At 42.5% G+C, this 19022-nt stretch overlaps 1 protein-coding gene across 1 annotated transcript in view; it reads left to right on the forward strand.

Annotated features, from left to right (window-relative positions):
- The window catches only part of syne2b (spectrin repeat containing, nuclear envelope 2b), a 268255-nt gene that overhangs the window by 152249 nt on the left and 96984 nt on the right, over positions 1–19022 (forward strand). Inside the window, exons 85-98 of the mRNA XM_056295430.1 lie at positions 1141–1322; positions 1402–1424; positions 4786–4898; positions 5589–5704; positions 5994–6099; positions 7392–7526; positions 8347–8505; positions 8870–9064; positions 12028–12147; positions 14077–14277; positions 15057–15230; positions 15854–15985; positions 16596–16789; positions 18647–18785. Coding sequence (XP_056151405.1) covers positions 1141–1322; positions 1402–1424; positions 4786–4898; positions 5589–5704; positions 5994–6099; positions 7392–7526; positions 8347–8505; positions 8870–9064; positions 12028–12147; positions 14077–14277; positions 15057–15230; positions 15854–15985; positions 16596–16789; positions 18647–18785 — 1989 coding nt within the window. The remainder of the gene's footprint in view (positions 1–1140; positions 1323–1401; positions 1425–4785; positions 4899–5588; positions 5705–5993; positions 6100–7391; positions 7527–8346; positions 8506–8869; positions 9065–12027; positions 12148–14076; positions 14278–15056; positions 15231–15853; positions 15986–16595; positions 16790–18646; positions 18786–19022) is intronic.

Raw genomic sequence — 19022 nt, forward strand, 5'->3', positions numbered from 1 at the left:
TTTTCTGGGTCTTAGAAATGTTTTGGCATTATGCAAAATATATGCATTTTTGCAAAAATGCACTTATGATCCTAATTTTTTTTGGAGGTGGTAGGTATTGTTCCAGAGAGGACCAGAAAAATAGCAGAAAATTAAAATAATTATAATAATTACGCACAATTATGCAAAATATGCATTTTCTAAAAATGGCTAAAAACCACTTTTCTCGGCATTTCAGATGATTCTGAGCATTTGGGGGGAGGGAGTTGGAGTGGGGGGGGGGGTTTAGGGGCAGGGGGAAGGCGGTTAGCTGGCAGGATGAAGAGGAGGGAGATTTAGACGGGTGGATAACCAAACCGCTACATTGTAGCGGGGTTCTTCTAGCATTCACTATAAGTTTGAGTGGCCATAGCCTTTAGAATAGATACAGTCAGAGTCCAGCACTATATTGGACCAGTCCACCATGTATTTGTTGTGTCTTCATTGGCAGTCTCCCAGCACTATTTTTTAACGTGTGCATTGATATTGTTGGAATTATATAATGCTCCTGCTACTTATCATTAATGATTTTATAAAGTCTGAGGTGTCTGCTTTGTTTTGTTTGTTTCTTGACCAGTGCTAAGACTGATTTATAAAGGTCATGTCTTCAAAACCTCCTAACCGTTGTGCACAATTTTGTGAATGTGCAGATGCAGACAATGTATGTGTGCACATATGATGTACAAATGGGTGTTTTTAAATGTTTTCTGTGTTGTTTTTATTCACACGTATGTGTCCTTTGTTGCTCTGATAATCCCGTTTCATTCGCACCTTTCCATTCAATGCACTCTCCATGGTCCCCAACCCTGTTCTTGGAGAGATGCCATCCTTCTGGTTTTCACTCCAACCCTAATTTAACACACCTGATTCTACTAATTACCACTGACCGAGACCTTGATTGATTGAATCAGATATGTTAAATTAAGGTTGGAGTGAAAACCAGCAGGACAGTAGCTCTCCAGGAGCAGGGTTGGTGACCACCGCTTTAAAGTCTCTTAAGTACAAATCTGACTTGATTTGTATGTATGTGTGTGTGTGTGTGTATGCAAGTGATGTGTACATGCAATGGTGTGATGCATCCTCTACAAGGCACCTAAAATGTTCCCAAATAACCGTCTGCAGGAGATGTTCCTGGAGATAGAGCAGAAGGTGGCCAGCCTTACGGCCCCAGGTCAGGCCCACCAGCAGAACCAGGGGGATGTGGGAGCGGATCATTCCCACCAGGAGGCAGCAGAGCTCCTGGCCACCAAGTTGAAGCGCCTCAAAACCAGCCTGGTCTCCTTTCAGCTGCAGCTACAGGAGAAGCAGCGAGAGGAGCACACATCCTCACCCACACGTCCACAGGAGCAGGTAAAAACATTCACTCTACACACACCCAGCCAGGCATGTTGACTCACAAGTTTGTTGTCCTTTGCTTCTCACTGGATAGAGGTTGTGAGGGTGAAACTAACTCTTCCTTTTCCTCCGCTCATTGGGTAGCGTATGGCACCAACACTATCAGGGTAAGGGAAGTTATTTCTATCGGAGCCACCCATGAATAAAGATGTATTTGTTTACGACTTGAATAAAAAAAAAAATCAGGGAAACTTAACGGGTTTTTTTTTGATCAAGGTATTTTTCTTTTCACATTATATCACCGGTCCAAACAAGTCCAACAGAACAGAAAAAACTTAACCAATTCCCCCACCCCCACCCCCCAAATACCAGCCATGCACATATAAACATTTTGTATAGCCCGACATCCATAAAACGAAAATGAATAACACAAGTAAAATGAAATTATATTAGAAACAAGGGAAAAGAAGGGTTACATTGTCATGCTGTCAGGTTCCATATCTTCAACAAAGGTTAAAAAAGGTTGCCAAATACTTTGAAATTCCCGAGTGGACCCTCTGACAGTATATCTAATCTTCTCCAATTTAAGATGGTGCATGACTTCCCTGATCCAATGACTATATGTCGGTGGCATTGGGTCTTTCCATTTAAACAGCGTCAGTCTCCTGGCCAAAAGAATGGAGAAGGCCAACATGCGGATTTCCCATCTACTAAGCGGGGTGTCCACTGGGGCCACACCAAACAGTGCAATGAATGGAGACGGTGCTACTGCTTTTCCAAATATCTTAGAGAAGGTCTCAAAGATGGTTTGCCAGAACGAATAAAACTTTGAACATGTCCAAAACATGTGCAGCAGAGTTGCTGGAGTCTGCCTGTATCAATCACATGTGGGATCTGTGTCAGTTCTGATCTTAGAAAGTCTAACTTTAGACCAGTGCAGTCGGTATACAATTTTGAATTGAAACTTAATGTTGTTTTAGAATAAGATTGGCTATCGTTACTGGTTTGGCCCCTGCATCATTGCATCCTAAAATGTTGCAACCATTGTCCCCCTTTTCACTTGTGACATGGTAGCTGCATTAGTGTGGTATCACTGCTTAACCCCATTGGTGATCATTTGAACAATAGCACGGGATAGATGGAAGGTTAGGGGTGTTTATATAATAATTTTCTGCACTTTTAAACTTTTTGTGAACAGATACCGTATTTCACTTTTTCAGCATATTAGGATATCTATCATTCGGAGTACAAAACTCATAAGATATCTGTGATACCTTATATGAGTGTTAAAGTGAGTAGGGGGGCCAACTTGTCTCAGATCCTTATAGAAACTATCCATTGTGTTCAAATCTCCTCCAAACATAAGTTCACTTCGTTTTTTTTTTTTAACCTAGACCTCATCAAAACATTGTCAGGCATCATTTAGAGTTGAACAGGCATAATAGTCACCTATCTAGGAGGGCACAGTGGTCTAGTGTTTAGCACTGTTCCCTCACAGCAAGAAGGTCCTGGGTTCGAACCCCAGGCCGTCCCAAGTCCTTTCTGTGTGGAGTTTGCATGTTCTCCCCATGTCTGCGTGGGCTTCCTCCAGGTGCTCTGGTTTCCTCCCACCATCAAAAAGACATGTATGTTAGGGTTAATACTCCTTTCTGTGCCCCTGGGCAAGACAATAGAAAGAAGAACTGGAGCTGGTCCCTAGGTGCTGCAGCTGCCCACTACTGCTACACAATAGGATGGGTTAAATGTAGAGAACACATTCGTTGTAAGAATACAATGTCGAATAAAGTGGCTTTCATTCTTTCATCTCTTCAGTATTGATGCACCGATGGTAGATGGATGGACTGCGTCAACTGCAAAAAGTTGTTCAAAATCAAATCAGATTGTGCTTCCATTACGAACATATTTTGAATAAACATAAAATAAATGAAGATACGTGTGATTATACTGTACTGTGAAGTACACACTGATATATTGTGGTTTTTGAAGGCTTAAACCATTGCTAAAGCAGTCTCTAAAATTGTTATCTTTGTATCTCTAAAAATGATGCCCGGCAACATTGTAATGAGGTCTGGGTTAAAGAATAGTGAACCTGGGCTTTAAGCAAGACACTGAATCCCCACGAACCTGGGGGCTCGTTGTTGGGGTGGGGCGGGAAGGAGAGGCAAAAAGAGTAACGCAATACAAAAATGATTGATGCCACAAAGCTAAAAGAAACTCTAGTACTTGTAAAAAAAAACAATAGGAGGAAGCCATTTTTTGTCAAACGGTAACATTTTCACAGACTGGATCTTCTAGATTTCAAATATATTGACTGTTGAACTTAAAGGGAAGGATTTCTATTCCCAGAATGGATCTGCAATCTTCCCCCGTGCTTTAATTTGACTTATCATAATGTATATCGCTGTCCTGTCTGTTTTGTTGGAGTATACCCTGACAATGAGACGGGTGCGGCCAGGGCACGTCCCCACAAACTTTCAGGTTGTACAATACAGTGTAAATTTTGTTGACAAAAGACTGAAAAGTGGCAACAAATAAATGAAATTTGTCCTTTGTTACCAAAAATTATTATATTAATTTTGTTCTATCAGAATGAAAGGTGAAGTTTTATTTAGATGTCAGCTTGTTTTGTCGACAAAAAACTTGTTTACAAACGTTTTTTGCTAGTTTTCATTAACAGAATTCAAATTGCATACAATTTCCCCTAATAAGCCTTTTTACACAATTTAAAAAAGAATGTGCCTTTGTCACCAGTTCACAATTTCAGTTGCTCATTTGTGAAGAAAGTTGCATATAAAAACATATCAAATGAATGTCCATGACATTCAAGCCCTTGCCAAACAAGTTTACACAATGATGATTAAGCCCATCACCACCAGGTAAAACTGTATTTTATAATTACCGGATTTTTAAATCTGGTGTCTGTGGCGACATTCCCTCGCTGGAGCACCAGAAGTTGTGCGTTTTACGTCCACCAGAAATGATCGCTTGGCCAGAGCTGAACTTCCGTTTGACGAAAACGTTTGCATGCCTCTAATTGGCTTGCCTTCAGGGCTTTCTGCTAGAAAACTTCCGGGCTTGGAAGCTATGGCAGAAAAACCTAAGGGTCCAAGAAATGTTTTTGATGCTCCAGAGAAAAAAGAAACTCTGTGTTCAGAGGAAGGATTAAAGTAACAAAAAAGAAAAAGGAAGCGACCAGTCGTCGGTATTGGCCTTGCCAGGTTCGGGGCTGGTTTAAAACTAGATGGTGTGTTGAGCCAATTTCAACCCTTGAAATGCAGATTTTTATGTTTGGTAAAAATGTTGTGGACAACCATGTGCTTTCCTGGGCTGTGTATTTATATACCCATAGATTTTCATTATTGCCCAACAATATCAACTTAACTTTACTGATCATATCCTCCTCCCTTGCCCCTTCTGCTTTGAAGCCATTAGCCCAGAGAGAGCGCCCCGTGCAGGCTAAGTTGCAGCGCAGTGCCAGTATCCAAGAGATGTTCTCCTCACCAAGAAACAAACTCCTCAGACAGAGCAGTGTGCAACAGCAGAAGGTACAGTTCTTAACCTTTTCAGTTTGGTCTATCCCCAAATCAGCAAGCTATGATTTAATTATTTTTTTGGTCGTAATTTATCTGTAAAAGGGTAAAGGAATGTGTTTTATTCTCAGCAACACCTTGGTTCGCATTCAGATTCCACAGTTTGGAGCTCCCGAGTAAATTCATGCCTTGCCACTGTCAGAGAGGCTCCTTTAAAGCAGTTCCTAGTGATATGCCTGGCTCAAGATCACCCAAGAAGGAATTCGTAGGGCAAGAGGGATGCTGACTTCCCTGTTAGCGTGGGTGTTCAAACCTACAACCTTTTCATCACGTGCAATCTTTTAGGCCTCCCACTATTCTGTGTTTTTCACTTCCATTAATGTTGTTTTCTTTACGGTTTAATTGGAAAAATTAGAACACGAAAAAGTCTAAAACTACCCAATCTGAAGATACCATCTGAGGTTATAGATATTCCTGTCACATGGAAACTCAGCAGAGAGACAACAGAAGCAACTTTGCAACCATCCCGCCGTAAAACAGGCTCTTTTCATTGGTTAGAAAGATTGTTATTCTATTAGCTGTCCTTATTTGGCTCTGTTTTCACATGTTCAGACTCTGACGGCACGCTTAGCGGGTGGCTGTACCTGTAACTGTGTTGGTAATCTATCTAAAAGTGTCTAATGACCAGTACTGGCCCATCTTCAGGAGTTGGAGCAGGAGTTGAGTGAGCAGAGGGGTCTGACGCAGGCCATCGCCAGACAGGGCAGCAGGGTACGACTACACAGCCAGGACTCAGAGGACCACAGCCAGCTGTCACCACAGTAACAATGAATCCTTTTGTTACTTCTTACTTCATTTCATCTTATATTAACTTACTGCATCATAAGACAATATATTTCAGTTTATATCATTATTAGAAAGTATATAGTCGAGACTAACTTGCAAGATTGAAATAATTGCTAATTGTAATGAATGAAGAGTTATTAGAAAGAGGGCAGAAAAAGTGATTTGAACACAGGAAATAAAAAGGACAAAAAAATCTATCTAAGAAAGAAGTAAGGAAAGAAAGAGAAAGTCTGGGTATCTTTTTTTTTTTTAATCCACTGCTAGGTTGTTTCCGGTTGAGGGCGATGCTGCGTCTGCTCAGAGAAAGTGGGAGCACCTTCATAGTCGTGTACTGGCCCTGGAGGAGAGTTCACTGCACAGTCCCACAGAGGTAGGGCCCCCATCCCAAAGTATGGAATGACTAATTGTCACATGTTTTTATATCTGGCCAACAGTGGTGGAATGTAACTAAGTACATTTAGTCAAGTACTGTACAATTGTAGACGTACAATTGTACAAGTACAATTTTGAGGTAATTGTACTTTACTTAAGTATTTCCATTTTATGCTACTTTATACTTTTACTCCACTACATTTCAGAGGGAAATATGATACTTTTTACTCCACTACATTTGACACCTTTAGCTACTAGTTACTTTGCAGATTTAGATTATTAATAAAAATTATAAATCAACTAATAATGATATATTTTTATAGGCTAAGCTACCCAGCAGTACATCAAGTAATTGAAGTTAGCTCCACATTTACCAGCTGCAAATTAAAGTGATGGAACACATTATTGCATCAATAAGTATAGTCCAATGACATGATATATGATTCTGAAATGGGCCATTCTGCATAATGAGTACTTTTACTTTTGCTACTTTAAGTATATTTTGATGCTAATACTTTTGTACTTTTACTTAGGTACGATTCTGAATGCAGAACTTTTACTTGTAACAAAGTATTTTTACACCGTGGTATTGCTACTTTTACTTAAGTGAAAGTTCTGAATACTTCTTCCACCGATGCCAGCCAATTACCCCACTCTTCTGAGCCGTCCCAGTCACTGCTCCACCCCCTCTGCCGATCCGGGGAGGGGTGTAAACTACCACATGCCTCCTCTGATACATGGAGAGTCGCCAGCTGCTTCTTTTCACCTGACAGTGAGGAGTTTCACCAGGGGGACATAGCGCGTGGGAGGATCACGCTATTCCCCCCAGTTCCCCCTCCCCCCCAAACAGGCGCCCTGACCGACCAGAGGAGGTGCTAGTGTAGCAACCAGGACACATACCCACATCCAGCTTCCCACCCGCAGACAGCCAATTGTGTCTGTAGGGACGCCCGACCAAGCTGGAGGTAACACGGGGATTCGAACTGGCAATCCCCATGTTGGTAGGCGACGGAATAGACCGCCACGCCATCCGGACGCCCCTAGTGCATGGACTTCTGTGGAGCTTGACAAGTCACCTGTCTCACTCACTCCTGCCTGTTCTCCTCTTTGTTCTGTCCATCTTTCTCTCTCCTCTCTTTTTGTCTGTCACTCTGTCTCTCTCTATCTCTCTCTCTGTCTCTCTCATCCTGCTTCTCTGTCTTTGTCTGTCTGTCTGTAAGTCTTTCTTACAATCTTTGTCCACATCTATTTCTACGTGACTCTGCATCTCTTTTTCTCTGTCTGCTGAAGGTGACCGACTCATCTGCAAGTCCAAATGGTGCAACAGGGAGCTGCATGGTGAACACGCACATCCTGAAAGAGCTCCAAACCCACATTGGCAGTCTGAGAGAGTTAGGCCACCATGCTGAGGAGGCCGTGAATCAGGTAAGGAACTATTAACTTGGTTGTTTGTTATAAAGTTTTTAAGAATTTGTGGTCAGATTTGAAAAGCAGCCCAGTGAGCATTTCTGTTTAAATTTTCCTGGTTCTGAAAAACTCTGGGTGGGGAAAGTGAGAGGTTGAATTCTTTTTCACCATCAACAACTGTCCATTATGCATCCCTGAGCAAAGCACCATGCTCCGAGTTGCTCCTGTTGAGCTGCTCTGTGTCCGCTAGTGCTTTGGTACTGGACACCTTCAGGGTCTGAATGTATTCAGGGTTTTTCATCATGTCATGCTGTTCATCCACTGAAAAGTTTGTTGATGCAAGTTTGCCACTGGTCAGTGTGAGTTTAGCTTTTTAAACTAAGTTTGAACTTGTGGTTGAAAAAAAACAAAACAATTCTCAAAATAAAAGAAGCTTATGCTTATATGCTTTATAAAAAATGTACAGTTTAAAGAAATATAGAATACTTTATTTGTAATCAGTAGCCTTTTGAAACTGCATGAATGAATGAACATATGTGCTTGTGTCTGCAAAGGGTGTTGTATGCATTATTATGTTAGTCTATGAATTGTATTCTTCCTCTATTCTTGTTTTCTTGTTGCATTTCAAATGTACAGCACTTAGGACATTTCTGGTATTTTTTTGTTTTTTATCTTGATTTATAAATCAACCTGACTTGGCTTTACTTGTGAATTCGATTCTTGCTGTCTATATCTGATGTGCATGAGACCAGTTTGCCCATTAACGTTGTTGAAAATCCATTCTGCTTCTCAACAACAGGTCTTCTTGACTAATTTGTATGGTTTAAATGTGTCGCAGGCGATCGCTGTGGATGGCTCCCACTGGAAACTGGACGAGGGTCTGTGTGATGTGCTGTGTGGGGTGTCCCTGTCCCTCTCCTCCCTCAACAACCTGCTGAAATCCCCACCTGGTGGATCACATGAAGAAGACCTGAGGGTCTGCTTGCTGCAGCTGCAGGTGCATGACCTCACTGTACTCAGCACTTATCACACCTTACTTTAAAAAGAAATGGTTTGTTTATTCTTAAACTGGACCTCTCACTCATTGACAAACCATTGATTTGTAACTAATGTTGAATGTAAATTATGCAAGGGACAGATAGAAATTGGTAGAAACAAGTTTGTATTGCAATATTAACTATTTACCGGTATCATTTATTCATTCATTCATAGGCTTTCTGTGGTTGAAATTAAATAGTGAAATGAATAGAAATGAATGAATGAAATGAAATAGTTATATAGTTCTGCTGGGATGGCACCCAAAGCTCCATGTATTTCCTCACTGACATGAATATAACCTAATTTGTTTTGTCACGCCACAGAGTCTTTCACCAGAGCTGGCCACCCTGGGCAATGAACTGGTCTCACAGGGGTCAAAGGTCAATAGTGTCCAGGGTTCAGAGTCAGGTCAGCGATGTATGGATGACCTGTGCAGAGTCCTCCGTTTGGTCCAGGCTAGTCTTGCCAACAGGCAGAAACATCTAGAAACCCTGCTGGAGGAGACTGCACAATATCAAGTTGGTTTTTTTTTCCTTTAAATGTTTTGGTTAACCCCTATTTAACCACAAAAATCGAGTGAAAACAAGTTAGTTTCACATACTCAATACTTGCCACTGAATTCTTGGGCAGGTGGTCACACAGCTAATATTCAAGAAAATGCAGTTTTAGATATCTCACCACCCTAAAACAATCTGATTCCACCAAAGAGCAGCTATCATCTATCATGCAGAGCTATTAAACATTCCTTCTGACTAGTATTTCTTGGCTTCCTTGTGTATCAAATCAAATCAATTTTATTTGTATAGCCCAATATCACAAATTACAAATTTGCCTCAGTGGGCTTAACAGCAACACAACATCCTGTCCTTAGACCCTCTCATCGGATAAGGAAAAACTCCCTAGAAAAAATAAGAAGAAACCTCAGGGAGAGCAACAGAGGAGGGATCTCTCTCCCAAGACGGACAGCGTGCAATGGATGTTGTGTTCACGCAATTTACATAATACAACATTGAAAGAGGATAACAGAATTATAATGGACATAAAATTTATGAAGAACATGATGCGCAGGATGCCAAGCAGTGTCCACGTGCCAACGGAGCAGTCCAGGACCCAGTCCAGGACCCAATCAACCCCTAATCAACCGTAGGTCTGAGGGTGACTAGGCTTTTAGATCTGAAGGTTCAGTGACGGTTGGTGAGGCATCGAGGGTTAATACAGAGTCCAGTGGACAACAAAGCCATTTGGCATTTATTTAAGAAACGTTTTCAATTCCATATTCAGCATGCACACAGATAAACATGCTTACTTTTCTGCAGTTTGTGTGTTTAGCTGACACTCGTATCCAGACAGATTTATATTGAGTGCAACTCCTGAGATTACCAGCATAAGTAAATTGGTATTAACATGAATAACCATCAAATTTATATGTATAGTCCAACATCATAGTTAAATCTCAGAGGATGTTAAATTCTCATTACATTCAAGGGGTAATTCGATTAAATGACAATGTATGGCACCCCAGAAAGTTGAATCAGTTCATCTGGACCCAACATTCATTAAGAGAAACTTCACTCATCTAAGTGACCTCTTCAAACTGATTGCAGGTCTGCCCACCCTTTTAAACAATACAGTGGCATAACGACCGAAACCAACGATCGGTTTCATATGCAGATTGCCATGAGCATTAACTAAAGTTTCAATGGCCATGTATACTATTCACAGAGGATTAGGGAATAGATGCAATCATAACATTGTAAAATGGAGGCAGATGCACTCTTAGCCCCCCTCCCTTCTGGGAGTTCCTTACCTGGATTATTGAGCGTGCATAAAGACAATGTATGTCAGCCCCCCCATCTAGCCAATAGATGAGTACAATGGTCTGAGCCTTAATGCCCTGACAATATACCTGTGACCACATAACAGTCTAAAAGATGAGTACTAGCAATGGAAAGAAAATGTTGAGCCAATGAGAGAGATATTATTTCAGGGCAGTAAAGTTGAGTGATGAGTAAAGAGGTAATATTCCTATGGAGTACCTAGTCTGAAGCCCAGATAACAAATCCAGGGCTGCTGTTGATAATGTGACATGGAATAGGTACTTTATTAATGATACATGCAGCAAAAAGTTGTTTTTGTTTTTTTTGCAGCTGATCCAGTTGTATCATTTCATTAACATGTTTCCTATTTATTCACATGGATTTTTGTTTATGAATGTTTGAATGCACACAGACCAATTTATACAATAAGTGTGTTGTTTGTCTAACCCAACAGCGTCACTTAAAAGAAATGCATGCAGCCCTCAGTCCTAACTGGTTGGCCACACACCAAATAACTAATGATGCTAACGGGACCCAGGACATTAACCAACAACTACAGGTACTATTACCACAGTAGTGTTGATCAGTGTACACTAGTCTCATGTACCATTTTAGAGAATATATAGACACAGCAGTCTATAGATTGTGATTTTGCAAACTGTCACAGAACTGATTGAAATGGAAAGAAGAGGAGTTGAGATATTCTTTAGCCACAGCAAGAAAATGTAACTCAGCATGCAAACAGTCACAAAATACAAATTCACCCACAATAAGAGACTTTTGAGGAATGAATTATTCACTTGTCTGCTTCCTTGTGGCTGTATGACTTAGTGTGGTCCAGGTCAAAGTTGACTTAACCAACCAGAATGTGAACAGGGTAATAAGAGGTGGTATGTAATGGGGGGCTACCTAGATCCTCCTGGAAAGAGCCTGAAATTCTTTAGTTGAAACCCTGATTCGGGGCGTCTGGGTAGTGTAGTGGTCTATTCCATTGCCTACCAACACGAGGATTGGCAGTTCGAATCCCCATGCTACCCTCTGGCTTGGTCGGGTGTTCCTACAGACACAATTGGCCATGTCTGTAGGTGGGAAGCTGGATGTGGGTGTATGTTCTGGTCGCTGCACTAGCACCTCCTCTGCACTAGCGCCTCCTCTAGTTGGTCGGGGCGCCTGTTGGGGGAACTGGGGGGAATAGTGCGATCCTCCCAGGCGCTACGTCCCCCTGGCGAAAAGCCTCACTGAAAGAAGCGGGTGGCAACTCCACATGTATCGGAGGAGACGTGGTAGTCTGCAGCACTCCCCGAATTGGCAGAAACGGTGCAGCAGTGACCGGGATGGCTCGGAAGAATGGGGTAATTGGCCAAGTACAATTGGGGAGAAAAACGGAAAAAAATCCTAAAATTAAGGGAAAAAAAAAACAATTCGTACAACCAAACAGAAAGTAAAAGCTCTCAAAACTCAACACAAAGGTGGCAGGGTGGTTTAATAAATAGGGGGACCATCTTTCATCTTGAAAGGCCCAACTTCAGATCCTCCTGAGTTCATTTTTCATCATCAGGACAGGGAAAACAGTGTTTAGTAAAGTGAAGTTGTGTTGTGTCTTCCTTCAGGTCACAATGACCATGTTTTAGCTTTCATCACTAACACATGTGTCTGTTCCCCAGGTTTTGGTTCAGGGAGAGGAAGCTCTCCAGCAACGGGCAAAAGAGGTCAGCTGTCTGCTGGAGCAGGTGGACACACAGCGTCTGCCTTTTTCTCTCATCCACCAGGCCACTCAGCTACAGGTATGTTTTCTTTTTGTTTGATTACGCTGGGCAGTTTTTTGCCTTCGACTTTCATTGGGTTAGGAGAAGACATGCAACAAAGGTCCTTGAGTTGATTGAAATCCAGGAAGTTTGCATGTAGGCATGAGTCACCAGGAGGCCCCCCCCCAGGAAGTTTGCATGTAGGCATGAGTCACCAGGAGGCCCCCCCAGGAAGTTTGCATGTAGGTATGAGTCACCAGGAGGCCCCCATAGCTAGCTTGTTTTATACATTGTTGTCTGATCATAGTTGAAAATAATTTTGTCTTTTATCTGTTTTGACTCTCAGATAGGTGAGGTTTATATGGCAGCATGTGGCAGGATGGTTTAGTGGTTAGTGAGGTCATCCCCCAACTATAGGGCCTAAGTTTCACCCACTTGCTGCCAAATATGCGTAATATCTTTAATCATGATAGCTAACTCCACCTGCAGTACACTGTCAGGGTCCCAAAAAAGAATTAAAGAAAAAAAATGTGCATTTCATTGCACTGGAAGGTACATGATATACACTGATCAGCCAAAACATTAAAACCACTGACAAAGGGGCATCCGAGTGGCGTGATGGTTTATTCCATTGCCTACCAACACGGAGCTCGCCGGTTCAAATCCTCGTGTTACTTCCAGCTTGGTCATGCGTCCCTACGGACACAATTGGCCGTGTCTGCGAGTGGGAAGCCGGATGTGGGTATGTGTCCTGGTCACTACACTAGCACCTCCTCTGGTTGTTTGGGGCGCCTGTTCGGGGGGGAGGGGGAACTGGGGGGAATAGCGTGATCCTCCCATGCGCTACGTCCCCCTGGCGAAACTCCTCATTGTCAGGTGAAAAGAAGCAGCTGGCAACTCCACATGTATCGAAGGAGGCATGTGGTAGTCTGCAGCCCTCCCCGGATTGGCAGAGGGGGTGGAGCAGTGACCGGGACGGCTCAGAAAAGTCGGGTAATTGGCCAAGTACAATTGGGAGAAAAGGGGGGAGAAAAGGGGGGGGAATCCCCCCCCCCAAAAAAACACTGACGAGTAAGTGAATAACATTGATCATCTTGTTACAATGGCACCTGTTAAGGGTTGGTATATATTAGGCAGCAAGTGAACAGTCAGTTCTTGAAGTTGATGTGTTGAAAGTAGGAAAAATGAGAAATCGTAAGTATCTGAGCGACTTTGACAAGGGCCAAATTGTGATGACTTGACGACTGGGTCAGAGCATCTCCAAAACGGCAGTTCTTGTGGGGTGTTCCTGGTATGTAGTGGTCAGTAACTGCCAAAAGTGGTTCAAGGAAGGCCAACAGGTGAACTGGCAACAGGGGTCATGGACGCCAATGTCTCATTGATGCATATGGGGAGTGTAGGCTAGCCCGTCTGGTCCGATCCCACAGAAGAGCTACTGCAGCTCAAATTGCTGAAAAAGTTAATGCTGGCTATAGACAGGTGTGTGAACACACAGTGCATCACCGCTTACTGTGTATGGGGCTGTGTAGACGCAGACTGATCAGAGCATGTGTGCATCAATTACTTGGGGCAGAGATGGCACCAGGATGCACTATGGGAAGAAGGCAAGCTGGTGGAGGCAGTGTGATGCTCTGGGCAATGTTCTGCTGAGAAACCTTGGGTCTTGCCATTCATGTGGATGTTACTTTGACATGGACCACCGACCTAAACATCATTGCAGACCAAGTACACCCCTTCATGGCAACGGTATTCCCTGATGACAGTGGCCTGATGTGGTTTTAATGTTTTGGCTGGTCGGTGTATATGACAAACAGGGAGGTAGATTTGGACAGTGTAATGTAAGTTTTCTATCATAGAAAACTATACAGCTTTCCACAGTTGAGTGTTTGACAGTTGCCTTTGAATTCAGAATGCTCCAGTGTTGGGATGGAGGCTGATCATGTCATCTTGCCCTCCTCCTGTGTCCAGGATGTGTTGGAGAGTGCCCTCGGCGGTGTGCAGTCCCACTGTGAGGAGCTGAGGAGCAGTGTGGAGCTGCAGAAGCACTATGAGAGACTGGTCCACAGCATGGAGGAGCTGGCTGCTCCAGGGTCAGAGGGCAACTCACTACATCATGGCATGGAGTATCACAGCAGAGCTCAGCTACAGCACCAACTTAGCACTCACACGGTCAGTGTATGAAGGAGTTAAAACTACGATCACATCACAATTACATTAAACTCAAAGTCAAACATTTAGCAGGTGCTAGTTATCAAGAATGGCCTGACAGTCATTTGAAAAATTCTGGTAGGTTCCATTTGTCTGGAAAGGGCAGCTGCCTCTGTTAAAACATTGGCTTTGCATAAATGGCTTTCTTTTTTTTTAGTGATTTATTAAATCTAAATCCTTTTTCCTCTTTGAAATTTGTCAGACATTTTGAAACACAGACTGACAGTTTGTGAAGTTGTAAAAGATTTGATTTACTTGTTGTAATGCTTTTCAACATTAGAAAGGTAAACAGAACTGCATTTGGGGTTATAGTGTGCTGAGAAGTCTCCTCTTTTTCAAAACGTATATTTTCCATCTACAAATTGGTTTCTCAACATCATAACATGAATTAACCTATAACACCTTTTACGGTAAGTGCACATGAAATTATGTTGATTCATACATGAAAATGCATGAATTCATGCATTAATACCTCACAAATATGAGTTCACAGGGCCTCGTCCACATCTCAATGCATGAACATCATTAAACAAAGCATTAACTAACCAACTAAGCTAAACGTGAAATGTTTAAATGAGATTGTTTCAAAAATTCATTGACTGGTTTTGAAACTAAACCAACTTAAATAATTCCATTGCATCTCATTGTTGAGCTGGGCCCTTTTCAAGTAAAGCAGCAAAGATTTCCTTTTTTTCCCCCCAATCAATTTTGTTGACCTTTGTGATCTTCCCTGTCTTCAGAAGTCCATCCAGTTCCTGGTCAGCCATCTCAGTAACCTGCAGTACCTGATTCAGAGGGTACCAGAGCCCGCCCTCCATAGGTTGGAGGCTGCAGTAATGGCTCTACAGGACCAGGTAGCCCGGTTGCAGCAGCAAGGTCTGGAGAAAGGCACCAGGTTGCAGACAACCTTACTGGTAACTGAAGTACATACAAGCTATTTTCACCACTATCTTGAGGTGGCTGTAAACAAAGTCATACTGATGGGCAACCCTCCAGTCAGCATTTAACAAAGCGATTCTCTGTTAAAAATAAAAGCCTGTATTGAAGGTTAAATTCTGACACCAGCAACACTCCAGCTGTTAGCCAAATTGTGGTAATATGATTACAATTTTTTGGAATCATTTTAAAATTTTATTCATAAAAAATAAATTTCTAAAAAATGTAACTTTTTTGTGATTTTTTATTTTATTTTATTTTATTTTTATTTTTCCCAAATTGTACTGTCTGGTCATGAATGATGGGACCGGACACAGAACAACATTTTTTTTTTGTGGGTCTTTATTTCCCAACAGCACCCAAAAAGAACAGCATTAATTCTATAATTTTAATTAATTTTTAACTGTCTACAACGGTTCTTATTAAGAATAAGAACAAGAGGGGAAAAAAAACATGTCAGTGCTGAACAGTTAAGTATTCTGATGCCATTTATTAAAATTCAGAGTAGCAGAAATAAATTTTGTTAACCAAAAAAGACAGAATATTGATTTTGAAAATACCAATTTGATCATAGCTGTGACAGTTTTGATTTTTGTCTCAGCTGTGGTCGCTGTGGGAAGAAGACAGCACCTGGTTGGACACCCAACTGACAGACTGGGAGACTTTATTTCCCAAGCTGCATCTGGAGAAAGACACTGCAGAGGAGATATCAGAAAAACTCTCTATCTACCAGGTAATTTCTCTTAATACATGTATTCCTGTTACTTGGCGGAGAATAATTCTTATTTACCAATAGACAGCAGATTGAAAGAACAGGCAGTGTATTTTGCTCTGTTCCTTTCAGCTCATTTGAGGACTATTGGACATCCTCTGGATGCCGTTCTTTTGTACACTGCACTCAAAACCTAATTGGCCCAATTAAATGCGAGCTGATGTCTTGTTTTCATAGGGGTACATGATGTTCTATGGCTTTGATGTGAGTTATCATCCAAACCGAGACCTCCACCCATGATTCTTTTTGGTTCATATTCCTTGCTGTAGATACCCTTTAAATATTGCACTTGCTTTTTCTGTCTCTCTCTGTCTGTCTGTCTGTCTGTCTGTCTGTCTATCTATCTGTTTGCCTGTCTGTCTCTCTGATTAATGTGGTGTTCTCCTCCAGAAGTGATTTTTCTTAATTTACAGGGTGAGGCAGAGAAGGTGGGGGTTGTGGGGGAGGGGGTTGCTGGGGGGGGATCTATGAAATGGGGGTCTTTGTTTGGATGTGTGTGTGTGTGTGTGTGTGTGTTTGTGTGTGTCAGTCACTGTGGCGAGTACTGATGAAGTTTTTGTTTCTCTGGCAGAAGATGAGCACAGTTCTGGAACGGAGCAGGGCCCGGTTCAGACGGATGTTGGAGGCAGGGCTGGAGTTGCGGGGGGCTGGCTGTAGTGAAGTGGGCCTGGTCACACGTGGGCTTGAGGCTCGATGGACTACCTTTCGCAGACGGGTGGAGCGTGTATCTGTCAGTACAGACAGGAACAGCAAACTGAAGACCAGGTAAGAGATAAGTGGGAGAAGATTGTTATATTCTGTGAAAGGTACAGACTTGGATAATTTAAGTTTCACTGAAGCTGAGCCGGAAGGCAATGCTCTCAATTTACCAGTCAGTCTTGGCTCCAACCCTCACCTATGGTCATGAGCTTTGGGTAGTGACCGAAACGGTGAGATCGCAGATACAAGCGGCTGAAATGAGTTTTCTCCGTAGGGTGTCTGGGCTCAGCCTTAGAGATAGGGTGAGGAGCTCGGACATCCGGAGGGAGCTCAGAGTAGAGCCGCTGCTCCTTTGTGTCGAAAGGAGCCAGTTATGGTGGTTCAGGCATCTCATTAGGATGACTCCTGGGCTCCTTCCTTTGGAGGTTTTCCAGGCATGTCCAACTGGGAGGAGACCCTGGGGTAGACCAGAACTCGCTGGAAAGGGACTACGTGTCTAGTCTGGTCTGGGAGTGCCTTGGGATCCCCGGGGAGGAGCTAGAGGGCATTGCTGAGGAGAGGGATGTCTGGAGTTCCCTATTTGCTTACTGCCGCCATGACCCGACCCCAGAGGAGCAGCTAATGATGAGATGAGATGAGATGAGATGAGATGAGATGAGATAAAGGCTGTGTTCCCATTTTTGTTAAACTTATTATTGACCCCTGCAGTGATACAGATAGTTGCAGCATGGTTTTTGACTGCTCCAAGTCCCAAATATCCATTCGATTTAAAACTGTTGCCAGTTTGTTGTGTCAACACCCTCCCTATGGATTAATCCAAAAAAAAATAAAATGTGGTTGAACCTGCATTTTGTTTTGTTTTATGTTTTTTTGGTTTTTATTTTTCCCCTTTTTCTCTCCAATTTTACCCGGCGAATTACCCCACTCTTCTGAGCCGTCCCGGTTGTTGCTCCACCACCTCTGCTAATCCGGGGAGGGCTGCAGATTGCCACATGCATCCTCCAATACATGTGGCGTTGCCAGCTGCTTTTTTTTCACCTGACAGTGAGGTCTTTCGCCAGGGGGACTTCGCGCGTGGGACAATCACACTATTACCCCCAGTTCCCCCAACAGGCGCCCCGACCAACTCGAGGAGGCGCTAGTGCAGCGACCAGGACACATACCCACATCCGGCTTCCCATCCGCAGACACAACCAATTGTGTCTGTAGCGACGCCCGACCAAGCCGGAGGTAACACGGGGATTCGAACCGGCAATCCCCGTGTTTGTAGGCAACAGAATAGACCGCCACACCACCCGGACGCCCCGTTGAGCCTGTGTTGTAGTTATTGATTTTGTAGTGTCTCTTGGTAAAGGTTTTGCATGAGCTTGGTCTGCCGTATCTGCTTATTAGCCACAACTTGGCTCCTTTGTTCACACTGCCTTATTTCCTCCACATTTAGCTGCTACTGTAAAGATGTTAAAAGCTTTGTGGTTACTATATTTCCCAGAAAAAGTTCTACCAGGTAGTAGCTATTAAAGTGAGCAGCTCTAAAAGCTGTCATGTATTGAATATTCATTGTTAACCTATTCTCTCAGACACAGCGGCATTAAAAAGTATCATTTGTATGCATGTAAATCTTTAAGATTGTAGCTTTAAAATCACTTGATAACTAAATAAATTTCAGGGGAGTCAAAGGTCAGAGCCTCTTGAAATATTTCTATAATTCATATACACCAGGCAAACAACAAGTGATACTAGTTTATAATTTTCTAAATACAAAACTATGAAAAATACTTGGCTATAGAATCTAAAAAGTCCACCAGTGATGTTCTCCATTGATAATCTCTCCACCCATGCCCAGTACTCTGTGTACAATGAAAAATGAAGAAATCTAAGATGTGATTGATGTTGTGTGTAAAATCTCCTTCCACATATAAACAGGTTTGCCAGTGATTGTTCAGCACTGGTTGAGTGGATGGGCAGGACAAGAGAGCAGATTGACAGGTGGAGTCGACTCACTCCCCCAACCATTGAGGAGACGGAGGTTGAACTAAGCCGTGACCAATACCAACAGTTTTTGGTAAGTTTACAGACTATTTTCTGCTTCTATGACAACTCTAGACACAAAAAAATCAACCACGTCATTTAAAAAAAGTATTCAAATTTTTTACTTTTGTTTAAATCTCAACAATTCTTTGAAAATCCTACTCAAAGCGTTTAACGCTAAGTCAAACCATAAAATAAGCTAAATTCCTTGATTGCCAACATTTCAACCAGCCAGGGAAGTGCAAGGATCAGTCACACAGACAGGCGCGCA

This window comes from Lampris incognitus, chromosome 16 (assembly GCF_029633865.1).
Source record: "Lampris incognitus isolate fLamInc1 chromosome 16, fLamInc1.hap2, whole genome shotgun sequence".
Taxonomy (NCBI): Eukaryota; Metazoa; Chordata; class Actinopteri; order Lampriformes; family Lampridae; genus Lampris; species Lampris incognitus.